At 40.2% G+C, this 16,165-nt stretch overlaps 1 protein-coding gene across 4 annotated transcripts in view; it reads left to right on the plus strand.

Annotated features, from left to right (window-relative positions):
- ANKRD17 (ankyrin repeat domain 17) overlaps positions 1–16,165 on the plus strand; it is a 584,488-nt gene that overhangs the window by 476,347 nt on the left and 91,976 nt on the right. For all 4 annotated transcript variants that reach the window (XM_053703322.1, XM_053703325.1, XM_053703327.1 and 1 more), the window contains one exon: positions 7,158–7,307. In XM_053703322.1, the coding sequence (XP_053559297.1) occupies positions 7,158–7,307 (150 nt within the window). The remainder of the gene's footprint in view (positions 1–7,157; positions 7,308–16,165) is intronic.

Genomic DNA, 16,165 nt, shown 5'->3' on the forward strand with positions numbered 1-16,165 from the left:
TCCCTCTGCATCCAGTTTTGCATAACCAACACTGTTACAGAAATATACTTTTTACCCCTGTAATTACCTTGTATCTAAGCTTCTGCAGACTGCCTCCTTGTCTGTCTCAGATCTTTTGACAGACTTGCATTTCAGGCAATTAGTGCTGACTCTTAAATAACTTCATGTGCATGAGCACACTGTTATCTATATAAAACACATGAACTAACGCCCTCTAGCTGTGAAAAACTGTGAAATGCAGAGGCTGCCTTCAAGGGCTTAGAAATTAGCATATGAGCCTACCTAGGTTTAGCTTTCAACTAAGAATAACAAAAGAACAAATTTGATGATAAAAGTAAATAAGAAAGTTGTTATATGCCCTATCTGAATCATGAAAGTTTAATTTGGATTTTACTATCCCTTTAAAATTCATAAATTTCCTTTTTCAACAGTGCTTATCTGTTCTGTTATGTTAATTTATTGCTAGGCTACAAAAAAAGTCTTGAAATTACGAAACAATTTATTTATATATTTAGCGTGATAGCATAAAAAGACTTATCCTGGCATCATTTTTAAATGCACCTGATGCCTAGTCCTTGTTATGACTAGCACAATTATTTCTTGCTATCTATTGACTCTCCAAATGGATGCTTGTTAGGTTATATATTGAAATAAAGCTGACAGTAAGGGTAAGGTAAAAATAGTAGAAACAGAGGATTCTGAAATCCTCTAAGAAGTTTGTTCCTTACAGGAAAAAGGATAATACTGAATACCTAGTCATTAAGAATGTATAGAATTACAGTGAATAAGAAGAAATTGGTTTATCATATAAATAAATGTTGTTTCTTCTGTTAAGTGTGATCAGTCCACGGGTCATCATTACTTCTGGGATATTACTCCTCCCCAACAGGAAGTGCAAGAGGATTCACCCAGCAGAGCTGCATATAGCTCCTCCCCTCTACGTCACTCCCAGTCATTCTCTTGCACCCAACGACTAGATAGGATGTGTGAGAGGACTATGGTGATTATACTTAGTTTTATATCTTCAATCAAAAGTTTGTTATTTTAAAATAGCACCGGAGTGTGTTATTATCTCTCTGGCAGAGTTTGAAGAAGAATCTACCAGAGTTTTTGTTATGATTTTAGCCGGAGTAGTTAAGATCATATTGCTGTTTCTCGGCCATCTGAGGAGAGGTAAACTTCAGATCAGGGGACAGCGGGCAGATGAATCTGCATAGAGGTATGTAGCAGTTTTTATTTTCTGACAATGGAATTGATGAGAAAATCCTGCCATACCGATATAATGTCATGTATGTATACTTTACACTTCAGTATTCTGGGGAATGGTACTTCACTAGAATTACACTGTATGAAATACATAAAGCTGTTTAATAACTAGAGATTATGTTGAACGTTTTTGCTGGAATGTAAAATCGTTTTCATTTGCTGAGGTACTGAGTGAATAAATGTTTGGGCACTATTTTTCCACTTGGCAGTTGCTTAATCTGTTTTCTGACAGTTTCTGTTCTCCCTCACTGCTGTGTGTGAGGGGGAGGGGCCGTTTTTTGGCGCTTTTACTATGCATCAAATATTTCAGTCAGCAACTCATTGTATTCCCTGCATGATCCGGTTCATCTCTACAGAGCTCAGGGGTCTTCAAAACTTATTTTGAGGGAGGTAATTTCTCTCAGCAGAGCTGTGAGAATTATAGTTTGACTGAGATAAAAAACGTTTATTCTGTAATTTGTTTCCTGCTTTCAGAATTTGTTATCTTTGCTAATGGGATTAAACCTTTGCTAAAGTTGTGTTGTTTACAAGGATTGAGGCTATAACTGTTTCAATTTATTAATTTTCAACTGTCATAAATCTTCTGTGCTTCTTAAAGGCACAGTACGTTTTAATATTATTCTAATTGAATTGTATTTCCAAGTTGCAAGTTTATTGGCTAGTGTGTTAAACATGTCTGATTCAGAGGATGATACCTGTGTCATTTGTTGCAATGCCAAAGTGGAGCCCAATAGAAATTTATGTACTAACTGTATTGATGCTACTTTAAATAAAAGTCAATCTGTACAAATTGAACAAATTTCACCAAACAACGAGGGGAGAGTTATGCCGACTAACTCGCCTCACGTGTCAGTACCTACATCTCCCGCTCAGAGGGAGGTGCGTGATATTGTAGCGCCGAGTACATCTGGGCGGCCATTACAAATCACATTACAGGATATGGCTACTGTTATGACTGAGGTTTTGGCTAAATTACCAGAACTAAGAGGTAAGCGTGATCACTCTGGGGTGAGAACAGAGTGCGCTGATATTAGGGCCATGTCAGACACTGCGTCACAGGTGGCAGAACATGAGGACGGAGAATTTCTTTCTGTTGGTGACGGTTCTGATCCAAACAGACTGGATTCAGATATTTCAAATTTTAAATTTAAACTGGAAAACCTCCGTGTATTACTAGGGGAGGTGTTAGCGGCTCTGAATGATTGTAACACAGTTGCAATACCAGAGAAAATGTGTAGGTTGGATAAATATTTTGCGGTACCGACGAGTACTGAGGTTTTTCCTATACCTAAGAGACTTACTGAAATTGTTACTAAGGAGTGGGATAGACCCGGTGTGCCGTTCTCACCCCCTCCGATATTTAGAAAAATGTTTCCAATAGACGCCACCACAAGGGACTTATGGCAAACGGTCCCTAAGGTGGAGGGAGCAGTTTCTACCTTAGCTAAGCGTACCACTATCCCGGTGGAGGATAGCTGTGCTTTTTCAGATCCAATGGATAAAAAGTTAGAGGGTTACCTTAAGAAAATGTTTGTTCAACAAGGTTTTATATTGCAACCCCTTGCATGCATTGCGCCGATCACGGCTGCAGCGGCATTCTGGATTGAGTCTCTGGAAGAGAACATTGGTTCAGCTACTCTGGACGACATTACGGACAGGCTTAGAGTCCTTAAACTAGCTAATTCATTCATTTCGGAGGCCGTAGTACATCTTACTAAACTTACGGCGAAAAATTCAGGATTCGCCATTCAGGCACGCAGGGCGCTGTGGCTAAAATCCTGGTCAGCTGATGTTACTTCTAAGTCTAAATTGCTTAATATACCTTTCAAAGGGCAGACCTTATTCGGGCCCGGGTTGAAAGAGATTATCGCTGACATTACAGGAGGTAAAGGCCATGCCCTGCCTCAGGACAAAGCCAAGACTAGACAGTCTAATTTTCGTTCCTTTCGTAATTTCAAAGCAGGAGCAGCATCAACTTCCTCTGCACCAAAACAGGAAGGAGCTGTTGCTCGCTACAGACAAGGCTGGAAACCTAACCAGTCCTGGAACAAGGGCAAGCAGACTAGGAAACCTGCTGCTGCCCCTAAAACAGCATGAATTGAGGGCCCCCGATCCGGGATCGGATCTAGTGGGGGGCAGACTTTCTCTCTTCGCCCATGCTTGGGCAAGAGATGTTCAGGATCCCTGGGTGCTAGAGATAATATCTCAGGGATACCTACTGGACTTTAAATACTCTCCTCCAAGAGAGAGATTTCATCTGTCAAGATTGTCAACAATCCAGACAAAGAAAGAGGCGTTTCTACGCTGCGTACAAGAGCTCTTGTTAATGGGAGTAATCCATCCAGTTCCACGATCGGAACAGGGACAAGGGTTTTACTCAAATCTGTTTGTGGTTCCCAAAAAAGAGGGAACTTTCAGACCAATCCTGGACTTAAAGATCCTAAACAAATTCCTAAGAGTTCCATCGTTCAAGATGGAGACTATTCGGACAATTTTACCTATGATCCAAGAGGGTCAGTACATGACCACTGTAGATTTAAAAGATGCTTACCTTCACATACCGATTCACAAAGATCATTATCGGTACCTAAGGTTTGCCTTCCTAAACAGGCATTACCAGTTTGTGGCTCTTCCATTCGGATTGGCTGCAGCTCCAAGAATCTTCACAAAGGTTCTGGGTGCTCTTCTGGCGGTACTAAGACCGCGGGGAATCTCGGTAGCTCCATACCTAGACGACATTCTGATTCAAGCTTCAAGCTTTCAAACTGCCAAGTCTCATACAGAGTTAGTGCTGGCATTTCTAAGGTCGCATGGATGGAAGGTGAACGAAAAGAAAAGTTCACTCGTTCCATTCACAAGAGTTCCCTTCCTGGGGACTCTTATAGATTCTGTAGAAATGAAGATTTACCTGACAGAGGACAGGCTAACAAGACTTCAAAGTGCTTGCCGCACCCTTCATTCCATTCAACACCCGTCAGTGGCTCAATGCATGGAGGTAATCGGCTTAATGGTAGCGGCAATGGACATAGTACCCTTTGCACGCTTACACCTCAGACCACTGCAACTGTGCATGCTAAGTCAGTGGAATGGGGATTACTCAGACTTAATCCCCTTCTCTGAATCTGGATCAAGAGACCAGAAATTCTCTTCTATGGTGGCTTTCTCGGCCACATCTGTCCAGGGGGATGCCATTCAGCAGACCAGACTGGACAATTGTAACAACAGACGCCAGCCTTCTAGGTTGGGGTGCCGTCTGGAATTCTCTGAAGGCTCAGGGACAATGGAGTCAGGAGGAGAGTCTCCTGCCAATAAACATTCTGGAATTGAGAGCAGTTCTCAATGCCCTCCTGGCTTGGCTCCAGTTGACAACTCGGGGGTTCATCAGGTTTCTGTCGGACAACATCACGACTGTAGCTTACATCAACCATCAGGGAGGGACAAGAAGCTCCCTAGCTATGATGGAAGTATCAAAGATAATTCGCTGGGCAGAGTCTCACTCTTGCCACCTGTCAGCAATCCACATCCCGGGAGTGGAGAACTGGGAGGCGGATTTCTTAAGTCGTCAGACTTTTCATCCGGGGGAGTGGGAACTTCATCCGGAGGTCTTTGCCCAAATACTTCAACGTTGGGGCAAACCAGAGAGAGATCTCATGGCGTCTCGACAGAACGCCAAGCTTCCTCGTTACGGGTCCAGATCCAGGGATCCAGGAGCAGTCCTGATAGATGCTCTGACAGCACCTTGGGACTTCAGGATGGCTTACGTGTTTCCACCCTTCCCGTTGCTTCCTCGATTGATTGCCAGAATCAAACAAGAGAGAGCATCAGTGATTCTAATAGCACCTGCGTGGCCACGCAGGACTTGGTATGCAGACCTGGTGGACATGTCATCCTGTCCACCTTGGTCTCTACCTCTGAAACAGGACCTTCTGATACAGGGTCCCTTCAAACATCAAAATCTAACTTCTCTGAAGCTGACTGCTTGGAAATTGAACGCTTGATTTTATCAAGACGTGGGTTTTCTGAGTCAGTTATTGATACCTTAATACAGGCTAGGAAACCTGTTACCAGAAAGATTTACCATAAGATATGGCGTAAATACCTATATTGGTGTGAATCCAAAGGTTACTCTTGGAGTAAGGTTAGGATTCCTAGGATATTGTCTTTTCTACAAGAAGGTTTAGAAAAGGGTTTATCTGCTAGTTCATTAAAGGGACAGATCTCAGCTCTGTCCATTCTGTTACACAAACGTCTGTCAGAAGTTCCTGACGTCCAGGCTTTTTGTCAGGCTTTGGCCAGGATTAAGCCTGTGTTTAAAACTGTTGCTCCACCATGGAGTTTAAACCTTGTTCTTAATGTTTTACAGGGCGTTCCGTTTGAACCCCTTCATTCCGTTGATATAAAGTTGTTATCTTGGAAAGTTCTATTTTTAATGGCTATTTCCTCGGCTCGAAGAGTCTCTGAATTATCAGCCTTACATTGTGATTCTCCTTATTTGATTTTTCATTCGGATAAGGTAGTCCTGCGTACTAAACCTGGGTTCTTACCTAAGGTAGTTACTAACAGGAATATCAATCAAGAGATTGTTGTTCCTTCTTTATGCCCAAATCCTTCTTCAAAGAAGGAACGGCTACTGCACAACCTGGATGTAGTCCGTGCTCTAAAATTTTACTTACAGGCAACTAAGGAATTTCGACAAACGTCTTCTCTGTTTGTCATTTACTCTGGGCAGAGGAGAGGTCAAAAAGCTTCCGCTACCTCTCTTTCTTTTTGGCTTCGTAGCATAATTCGTTTAGCTTATGAGACTGCTGGACAGCAGCCTCCTGAAAGAATTACAGCTCATTCTACTAGAGCTGTGGCTTCCACTTGGGCCTTCAAGAATGAGGCCTCTGTTGAACAGATTTGCAAGGCTGCAACTTGGTCTTCGCTTCATACTTTTTCCAAATTTTACAAATTTGACACTTTTGCTTCATCGGAGGCTATTTTTGGGAGAAAGGTTCTTCAGGCAGTGGTTCCTTCTGTATAAAGAGCCTGCCTATCCCTCCCGTCATCCGTGTACTTTTGCTTTGGTATTGGTATCCCAGAAGTAATGATGACCCGTGGACTGATCACACTTAACAGAAGAAAACATAATTTATGCTTACCTGATAAATTCCTTTCTTCTGTAGTGTGATCAGTCCACGGCCCGCCCTGTTTTTAAGGCAGGTAAATATTTTTTAATTTATACTCCAGTCACCACTTCACCCTTGGCTTTTCCTTTCTCGTTGGTCCTTGGTCGAATGACTGGGAGTGACGTAGAGGGGAGGAGCTATATGCAGCTCTGCTGGGTGAATCCTCTTGCACTTCCTGTTGGGGAGGAGTAATATCCCAGAAGTAATGATGACCCGTGGACTGATCACACTACAGAAGAAAGGAATTTATCAGGTAAGCATAAATTATGTTTTTTTCTAGGATTAAAATAAGGCACTGCTATACTGTTTTAGCTTTTTAGCTAGCTGTTAATATCTGAAGATACTGTATGTAGGATCAGAGCTCGCTCAAGGTATTACACAAATAATGTGCTGCCTGGATCGGAGAATAAAATGATGCCCCCAACTCTCATTGCTCTACAATCTAAACCGAACCATTGCACTCCATCCTAAGTGCTGCCATGGTCCCACCAGAACACATGGAGTCAACGCTGTGTAGGATCAAAATGTAGACTACAAAAAAACATTTAACCTGGATTAATTGACAATATATATGGATAGATTAATTGTATTTTATAATCACATTTTTAACTTTAAAGCAGTTTACATTGTATGTTTTTGTATAGTAACTGAACTTTAAATATTATATTAAGATATTTATTTTTTAATTATGTCAATAACCAACACATTACTATTTTTTTCCAGATCAAAGAAAGTGTCTGTACCCTCAACAGTCATTTCACGAGTGATTGGAAGAGGCGGCTGCAACATCAATGCTATCAGAGAGTTTACAGGAGCACATATAGACATTGACAAGCAAAAGGATAAAACTGGTGATCGTATAATAACAATAAGGTAAAATGTGGCAGCCATATGATAGAGAACCTTATTTTCTGACATTCTATTAAGATACCATTCAAAGCCACTAAGTTGAGTAATTAATTCCCCTCCCTCTTGTAGACTGGTAGAAGTCTCCCAGAAACCACACATTGCCTTCTCTTCACCCAGCCCTCTTCCTCCCTCAGCCACGTTTTTATTTTTTCCGTGTTTCAAAAAAGGAATCAGGACTGTTTAATAGATATTCATTAAGATGTTTCTCAGGCATTTTGCATATCTAAAGGACTACTGTTTTGTAGTATTCTTATGCTCCTAACCTCTTCGTTTTGCGTTGTTGCTTACTTTTTTCAAACGTCTTTCTCATTATTAGGGCAGTTCATTGGGAAAGTGCTTTCACCTTACACATTTACATCACTGTACCATGCTTGCAAGGCATTATGAAATTTCTACTTGGCAAACCAAGGTTTTTTTTTGGGGGGGGGGGGGGGGTTTCGCTCTATGTTCTCTATTTTTCCTCTCTCTACAGGATGGATTCTTATAAGTTAATTTGCCACTCTGTTGCATTAAAGTGAACTTCCATGCTTATGGTATCAGGGGTTAAGAACATTTCCAGTAGACGTGTGCATTCAGAGGTTTTGGATACCTCAGCAAAAAGGCAGCCCTTTGCGCAGGTCGACTATTTTCTGGGCCAAATTTATACTTGTGAAACAGCAACACACTAAAAAGTTTAGTTTGTTGCTGCTTCAAAAGTATAACTAAGGCTCTGAAAATAGATGACAGGCTCGAAAGGCCGCCACCTTCCACATTCAGAGGTATCTGAAACCTCTGAATGTATATAATCTAATTGCCAGGCATATACTAGACACAATATCAATCAAAAGATCTCCTCCAACATAGGTGTATGTGGTTACTGCTGTAACAAAAATAATATATATATATATATATATATATATATATATATATATATATATATATATATATATATATAAGCTTGTATCATCTGCAGGCTTGTAATTCAGCAGAGATAGAAATACAGTTGCGCAGTGCTTTCCAAACTGTGTTGGCTGCTGTGTATCGGTGTGACCCTGCTTCAGCACCAATTTTTCTTATTACATTTTTTTTTTTTCGCCTGCACGCTACGCTTATCACACGATTGATATATAGTGAGTTACAGATCATCTTAACCTATTTGGCGCAGCACAGCGGGAAATTAAACTATTCCCATTGGCGGCACATTGACTCCTGACTGCACGTGTAGTCTCCTCAATCGGCTTGTGACTACATGTGTAGTCAGTGAGTGGGACAGCAGTGTGTTTGCAGCCCGGGCAGTAGTCAGTCGGACTTGCAGAGCTCTGAGGGCGGTAGCTTAAATGCTGAGCAGAACTCAGTGTTGGTGTTTTTTCAGCTAGCTCCCAGTAGTGCATTGCTGCTCCTGCTCTTGATATATGGATAGGAAGGGGAAGCTTAAAAATGCTTGGTGATGAAATTAGAGTGTCGATATCTAATATTTCCACCAAATATTCAGAAACTGTGTTCATCTCATCAACCTCATACATCCCATTAAAATAGTAAGTAGCTATTGGTGTTATTAAACTTTTTTTTTTTTTTCCATTCTTGCATATACATACTGTTACTTGTAAATACATTTTGTTATTATATAATTTATGTATTTGTCTGTATCTCTTAAAACATGTTAGTTTAACCTCCTTTTTTTTAATGATGTAGGTCTAAAAAGTGTCGCCAACATGAAAAGTTTGGAAAGCTCAGCAGTAGGGAATAAACTGCCATTTACTTGCGATTCATTCAATCAGTGTAGCTGAAGTTACCTGAAACTAACAGTCCGTGCAGATTTAATCAGTTATTAAAATATTACATAATGCATGGTAACATTAAAAAAAAATATAATATTTTGATATTTAGATTTTATATACTGTTCCCGGTAACGCAATGTAGCATAATAGTAACCAGAAAATGTGGTGAATATTTAATAGCTGTTATATAGTATATTAACCCCATATTGTTTGAGCAACTGATTGGGATTGGTCACTAGCGCTGTCAATCAATGGCCAGTATGTCTTTAGATAAGCATCCATTTGATCCCCTCATGTATCCTATGACTACAAGGTTTCCTGAAATGCGTCAGATGCCGGGGGGACGCCTCTTGCCTTTTATCTGATAATTTTACATGCTGTTGCATGATTGTTCTGTGATGCTTCATCATTTTGAATTAAAGTTTTTAGCACAGTGATTGAGCCGGTCCTGGATTCTTATTTTACATTGACAATACTATACCTAACCTTTCTTTTGTAAAATGACATATGTGATATATATCCCGTCACTAAGAGGAGGTCAAGAACCCATATCAGAGCTTAAAATTCCTCCCACCTCTCTCTTAGTTTTATTCTTGACCTCATAGGAGACGGTTGAGATTAGGAGTGTTCCAGCTACTTGCTTATAGATTAAAATTTGTGAGCTCAGACCAATGTGAGACCCATAATCCCTGGGAAATATGATTCACAAAGAACACAGAAGTGAAACTTCACAGCAGCTGAATGATACAGGGACATAGGAATACCATGTTATGGGTACAGTATTTCCCTATGGGATTTCAGCCATAACTATCCTCAGCAGTCGTAGTAACGAGTCCTTAGTCTCTCCCTTTGGGACACAGGTATTTCCTACAGATATCCTCTGCGGTACTTGTACCTGCACTGGATAGGCTCTCTACTGGATACTGCTGCAACTGCCTTGACAAGAGTTTGACATGCCTGGTAAGCCGGTGGAGGGGGTGCTACTTAAGGTAAGTGACTTACTACAGCACACCCACACAGCCCAGAGGCTATTTGTAGGTACTCTGACACAGGTACAGCATAGCCAGAGGACTTAGCTTGCACTCCTCATGACACACTTTTTTCTTATTTTCAGGTCCCTGTTGGTCCTATCTGTATCAGGGACACAGCCAGGTAAGACATTAGTGTGCATTCATTATTACAATGCAGTTTCAATAAAGGTGTCAGAGGTTTTTTTTTGAGCTTAGTGTAAAGGGTTTTCTACCATTTTTGTTGTTTATATGTATGTCTGGTGTCTCTTCATGCTCCGCCATTATACTCTATAGAACACACTAATTCTGTCCCCATTGATATCAATGTTAACACATTAGAGGAATCATTTATTGATGACCCTCCCTGTTCATACATTTATGTGTTTTGCAAGTCTGTTCCACTATGTCAGGTCAATCTACTCTATTTGAGTTGTGTACCTCAAATTATGTATGCAAATCAGCCCCAGCTGTCTACTTACTCTAAGAAAAAAATAGTACTATGTATGTTGCTCAAGGGGCTCCTACTAACTCTACCCTGAGTGTAAGAATAACTATCAAGGCTATGGCAGCATATTTTGTGACTATTATTGAGTTTCATACTCTTATTTAACTCTATGCTGATAAGGTACTATGTGCTTTATGTACACATCTCTTATTCTTAGGGGTCCAGCTTTGAAAACTTCCTTTATCAGGTGTTTTTTCAAAGACTTTTAGGCAGCTGTACACCTCAGCACATACTTATGTGATCTACAGTGTACCCAATGTACTAGAATATGTGCAATTATGTATTGTACTTAACATAATGACATATGATACCATTGTTATTTATTATAACTATCTGTGCTTCCAATACTTGTATATAAGTGCATAAAGCTTTGTACTGCCATCATTGCCTGGGGATGTAAACAGATAGGTTTTTTTTTTTATATGTCATTCTGCATTCTCTATACTGTGATACATTTTATTCCATTTGGAATGTTATTTGCAGTAATGTACTTTATATACTATTATGTGCACTTTTATTATATGCAAATCTCTAGAAGGGGTTTGTTTATTGCATGTTCAGCAGCACACATAATGATTTTTACATACACAGAACTTTTGTCTCTGTAGATATGCAAGACATTATATGTTCTATGCTATTAGTGTACACAATACTATAATATATGCTCTTCTAGGTATATACCTTTCATGCATATTACTCTGTATATGTTAATTTCATATGCAGTTGTACAGGATTTCTCTGTATTTAGTACAACAGTGGAGATCCTTTAGAGATAAAATCTATTGGTATATGTTTTATACCTATTCTATGGGTAACTTATATCTATGCACATATGTTCTATCATGCAGATACTGAACATTGATCATGAATATTTTCATTAAGAGTGGAGATCCTTAAGAGAAGCTATATTGGTATCTATTTTATACCTATTATATGACTAATTTATGCACATACGTTTATCATGCAGCTACTGAACATTGATCATGAATATTTTAATTAACAATGCACATTGTGTATTCACTTTATAAGTATACACAGTCTGCTTATTCTGGACATGGATTTACAAGTATCTACTTTTGTACCTGTTGGTCTATATGTGTTGCTTCTCTAGTCAGTAAGGCCACATGACAGGCTAAATATGTGTATGCTTTAGGATATGCCTGTATACTACATACTGATGCTTATGTCATGTATAGATGTATAAACTTAAGTTTTTATATATTTTAGTATTTATAAAAAAAAAAAAGTTTGGTTATTTGGACTGATTCTTTTTGTCCTTCAAGCGATCGAGTTTTGTTCTCTTTGAAGCAGAGTCCTCCTCATTGACCAGCGGTCCTATATCATGTTGCCAAAAATTCTTCAAAGGTGACAGCCTTTATAAAAAGAATTTGGAGGATATCAGAATAATTAATCTCAGTATCCGTGCTGCCTCATGGTCAAGGGTTTTACTCCAATCTGTTAGTTTTCCAAAGGACTTACATTCCTGCTTTAGATTTAACAGCCCTAAACATGATTGTCAGGGTTCCCACAATGTTACCTTTTAATCCAAAAGGGTCAGTTTATGGCTAGAATTTACCTCAATAATGCATATTTGCACATCCCTATACACAGGGATCATTTTCAGTTCCTGAGGTTTGCATATCTGGACAAACACTGCCAGTGTGTCACTCTCCTGCTTAAGTAGGCTACAGCTCCACTCATCTTCACAAAAGTGTTGGGTACAATCTTGGCAGTGATTAGAATTCAGGGCATTTCATTTGCACCGTATATGGACGACATACTAATGAAAGCCCATTCCTTGTCACTAGTTATGGCTTATACTCACAAGCTTTTGTCTTCCTTCAAGACCAAGATTGGAGTATCAATGTGCCCAAAAGCTATTTATATCCTGCTATAAGGTTAGCATTTATAGGAGTTATAAGTTCCTGATGGAACTTTGCAAAATAAAGATTCAGAGGGCGTGTATCTCACTGCAAAGGGCTCCATTTCCATCAGAAGCTCAGTGCATGGAGGTGGTGGGTCTTATGGTCCCTGCTTCAGAGGGAGTTCCTTTTGCCCGTCTTCACTTGAGACCCTTTCAATTGTCTATGCTACCTCAGTGTTCAAAGAATTATCTTCACTTGGAACAGATTGCTATGGATTTTCCATCTGAAAATCTCTATTGGTAGACGCAAAGTCTTTCTTTGATCTTTGGGGCATCCTTCCTTTTTCCTTCGTGGGCTATTGGTCCGACAGACGCCAATGGGGGGTCTAGGATTCTCAAAGAGCACAAGGAGTCTGGTCTTCTCTAGATGCTAGGTTACCAATTAACATTATGGAACTTTGAGTCATTCTTTGGGATATTCAGTCCTGGTCCCTTTTTTGAAGATGTAAAAGCTTAAAAATTTCCAGTCAGACAAGGTTGCATCGGTATCCTACATACATAATCAAGGGGGTACCTGCAGTCAACTGGCCATGCAGGATAGCCTCAGCCGTCAATCGGTTCATCCTGGAGAGTGGTCTCTACATCAGGACATTTTAGATTGCTTAGTACTTAAATGGGGTTTCATGGACATGGGTCTGATGGCCTCTCACTTAAATCACAAACTTCAAAGGTATTGTGCGAGCTTAAGTGAACAAAAGACTCGCATGATAGAGAGCTTTGAAAGGCATATTTTGAGTGGTGCTTTTTCAGAGGTTTTCTTGGTATTCTTTCTTTTTTATGACACGATAAGTCCACGGATTATCTTAATTACTAATGGGATATTCACCTCCTGGTCAGCAGGAAGCGGCAAAGAGCACCACAGCAATGCTGTTAAATAGCTCCTCCCTTCCCTCCCACTCCAGTCATTCTCTTTGCCTACGTTAGTGATAGGAAGTGGTAAAGTGAGGTGTTAGATTAGATTCTTCAATCAAGAGTTTATTATTTTTAAAGTAGTACAAAATTGTGCTGCTTTGTCTTAGGGTGTAGCTGTAGTCCATATCAGTCTCTTCAGTAGTGCAATGGTGGCTTTGGAGCAATGGGAACTTGTTGGACATAATTCTCACTGCGCCTCCCATACATTTATGCTGCCCTAATCCTGATATCCTAAGCAAGATTACTCAGGCTTTATGCTTTTTCCACAGGACTATGTGAGGGAGCTGCCCTACTGTCGGGCAGATTTTAAAGGTAAGTGACGACTTTTTCTTCTGGGTCTGGGGGATCTCAGAGGAAGTGGAGCACTTTATTTTCAAAAAGGGACATAACTCCTATTTCTATAGGACGGGGACCCTGTGACAGCAAGTGGTAAGCAGGCACTGGGCTAAGGGCTTAATCTCTATAGCTGAGTATAGAAGGACTCAGTAGGAGGGGATTGTGTTTGGTGACATGTTCAGTTAGTTTCACATATTTGGGCTAAGATGCTACCTATCAAGCGGTAACATTATTTTCACTAAGTATAGAGCCTCAGTTACTCCCGGTGGCTATTTTTAAACACTAATGATAATGGCGACCGGGAGATTGATAGTGGTGACGCCCACGATGGGCGGAGCTTGTTTAGCGCTGATTTGAGAGTGCACACTATTGTTTTAAGTACACGGTTAGTGGCGACTGGCAGAGTAATTGTTATCACGCCCACGGGGCGGAGCTATGTTTGGCGCCGTTTTGGACTGCGCACTTCCTATTTTACTTAAGATTTCGGAAAGGAAAGTTTTTATAGCACAGTCATTGGTGTTGTGACTTATGTGGGACCGGACAGCGCCACTGCTGCGTTCCGGATTCTTTTATGTATAAAGATAAAAACCAGTATCTCTTCCCTATTACTAGTAACATTTTTAAATAAAGTTTTGGATTTTCTGGGTTCCTCAAAGTCAAATGGGCACCTCAGCAAGAATAAGCTGGGGTGTAGATAGGTTCTACTATATTTACATACTAATTTATATTTCTGCTGCTCACAAAAATATAAAGTTTCATTTTAAGTTTTAAAGAGACAGTAACGTTTTTTTTATGTGTTAACTTTTATTCAAAATTTAACATGTTTATTGTTTAACTCAACCCTGGTGACTCAGGAGGGACCAAGAGGTCCTGTTAGATGTCTCTTGGTTTTATGTTCGTGATGCCAATGGTTTTATAAAAATAGATTTTCAGAAACTACTACTCTTTAAGCGCATGCTGTTTAGGAGTTGACAAAAATCAAGATATGTCATAAATTTTCTCCTAATGTGTCCCAAAGAATTTATAGCCCACGTGCAGTGCCCTGTGCTGCTACTCCACCTGGAGTTACCTTGCATTTCATGCATTGTCTGATTTTTTCCACACTGTAGGGAAAAATACAAAAAGGAAATGTATTTTGGAAGAGGAGGATACTTGAGTAGTATCTGAGAGGAAATTCTCAGACTCAGATGGGGTAATACCTCATCGGATACTGAGGTTGTTTTCCTTCAGTTTTTGCTTGAATACCTCCAATTATAACTTGTAGAGGTTTTAGCTTCCTTGGACAACTCTGTTACTTCCGGAGTAGGCGATCCTAGAGATTCCAATAAATTATACTAAAGGGGCCCTTCATGGTAGAAGAGTATTTCCCGTACCAAATAGGAATATACAGATATTTTCTCAGGAATAGGAGCCCGGTATTCCTTTTTCTCTCCTTCCCCATATTTAAGAGGATGTTTTCTATAGCAAACTCTATCAAGAAGCCTTTACTGAAGGGAGATAATACTCCCATAGAGGATAGTAGTTCCTTTTGGATGCTATGCAGGATAAGGACCCTATGATTGGAAGTTAGAGGGTTTACATTGACATCCTGCAGTTGGTATGGCTTCTATCGCCAGTGTGGTGGTGTATTGCTTTGATGCGTTGTCTGTTTCTGTTGGACAGACATCCCTCTCGTAGGGATAGAATAGTTGCCCTTAAGTTAGTAAATTCCTTTAACTCAGAGTTTTCTTAAGCTGGGAGCTATTATTCAGGCTTTGCTATATTGGCCGCAGAGCCAGTATGGTTAAGATCGTAGTCTGCGGATGTTTCATCTACAGGATAAGAGATATAAGCGAAAGCACATCAGAGAAAATTTTAGGTTCTTTCGAGATTTTAGGGAAATCCTTTCCCTCCTTCTCCCAAGCAGGAGCAGTCTAAGCCTTCATAGAGGACCCAATAAGTCTTAGAATAGGGGAAGTCAGTCCAAGAAGCCTGCCATTGAATCAAAGAGATCTCGTAGGGGGCAGACTTTCCTTCACTCAGGCTTGGGTTCGAGATGTTCGGGATCCCGGGGCAGTAGACATAGTGTCCCAGGGATACAAACTTGAGTTCAAAGGTTTTTCTCCCAGAGGCAGGTTCTACTTTCAAGATTATCTGCAGACCCGACAAAAAGAGAGTCGTTCTCACACTGTAAAAGACCTCTCAGACCTGGGAGTGATTGTTCCAGTTCCAGTACAGGAACAGGGTCAGGGGTTTTATTCCAATCTCTTTGTGGTTCACAAAAAAGAGGGAATTTTCAGACCAATTTTAGACCTCAATAGTCTAAACAAATTTCTCCAAGTACTGTCCTTCAAGATGGAAACTATACGTTACATTCTTCAGTTGATCCAGGAGGGTCA

The sequence above is a fragment of the Bombina bombina genome, chromosome 2 (genome assembly GCF_027579735.1).
Source record: "Bombina bombina isolate aBomBom1 chromosome 2, aBomBom1.pri, whole genome shotgun sequence".
Classification (NCBI taxonomy): Eukaryota; Metazoa; Chordata; class Amphibia; order Anura; family Bombinatoridae; genus Bombina; species Bombina bombina.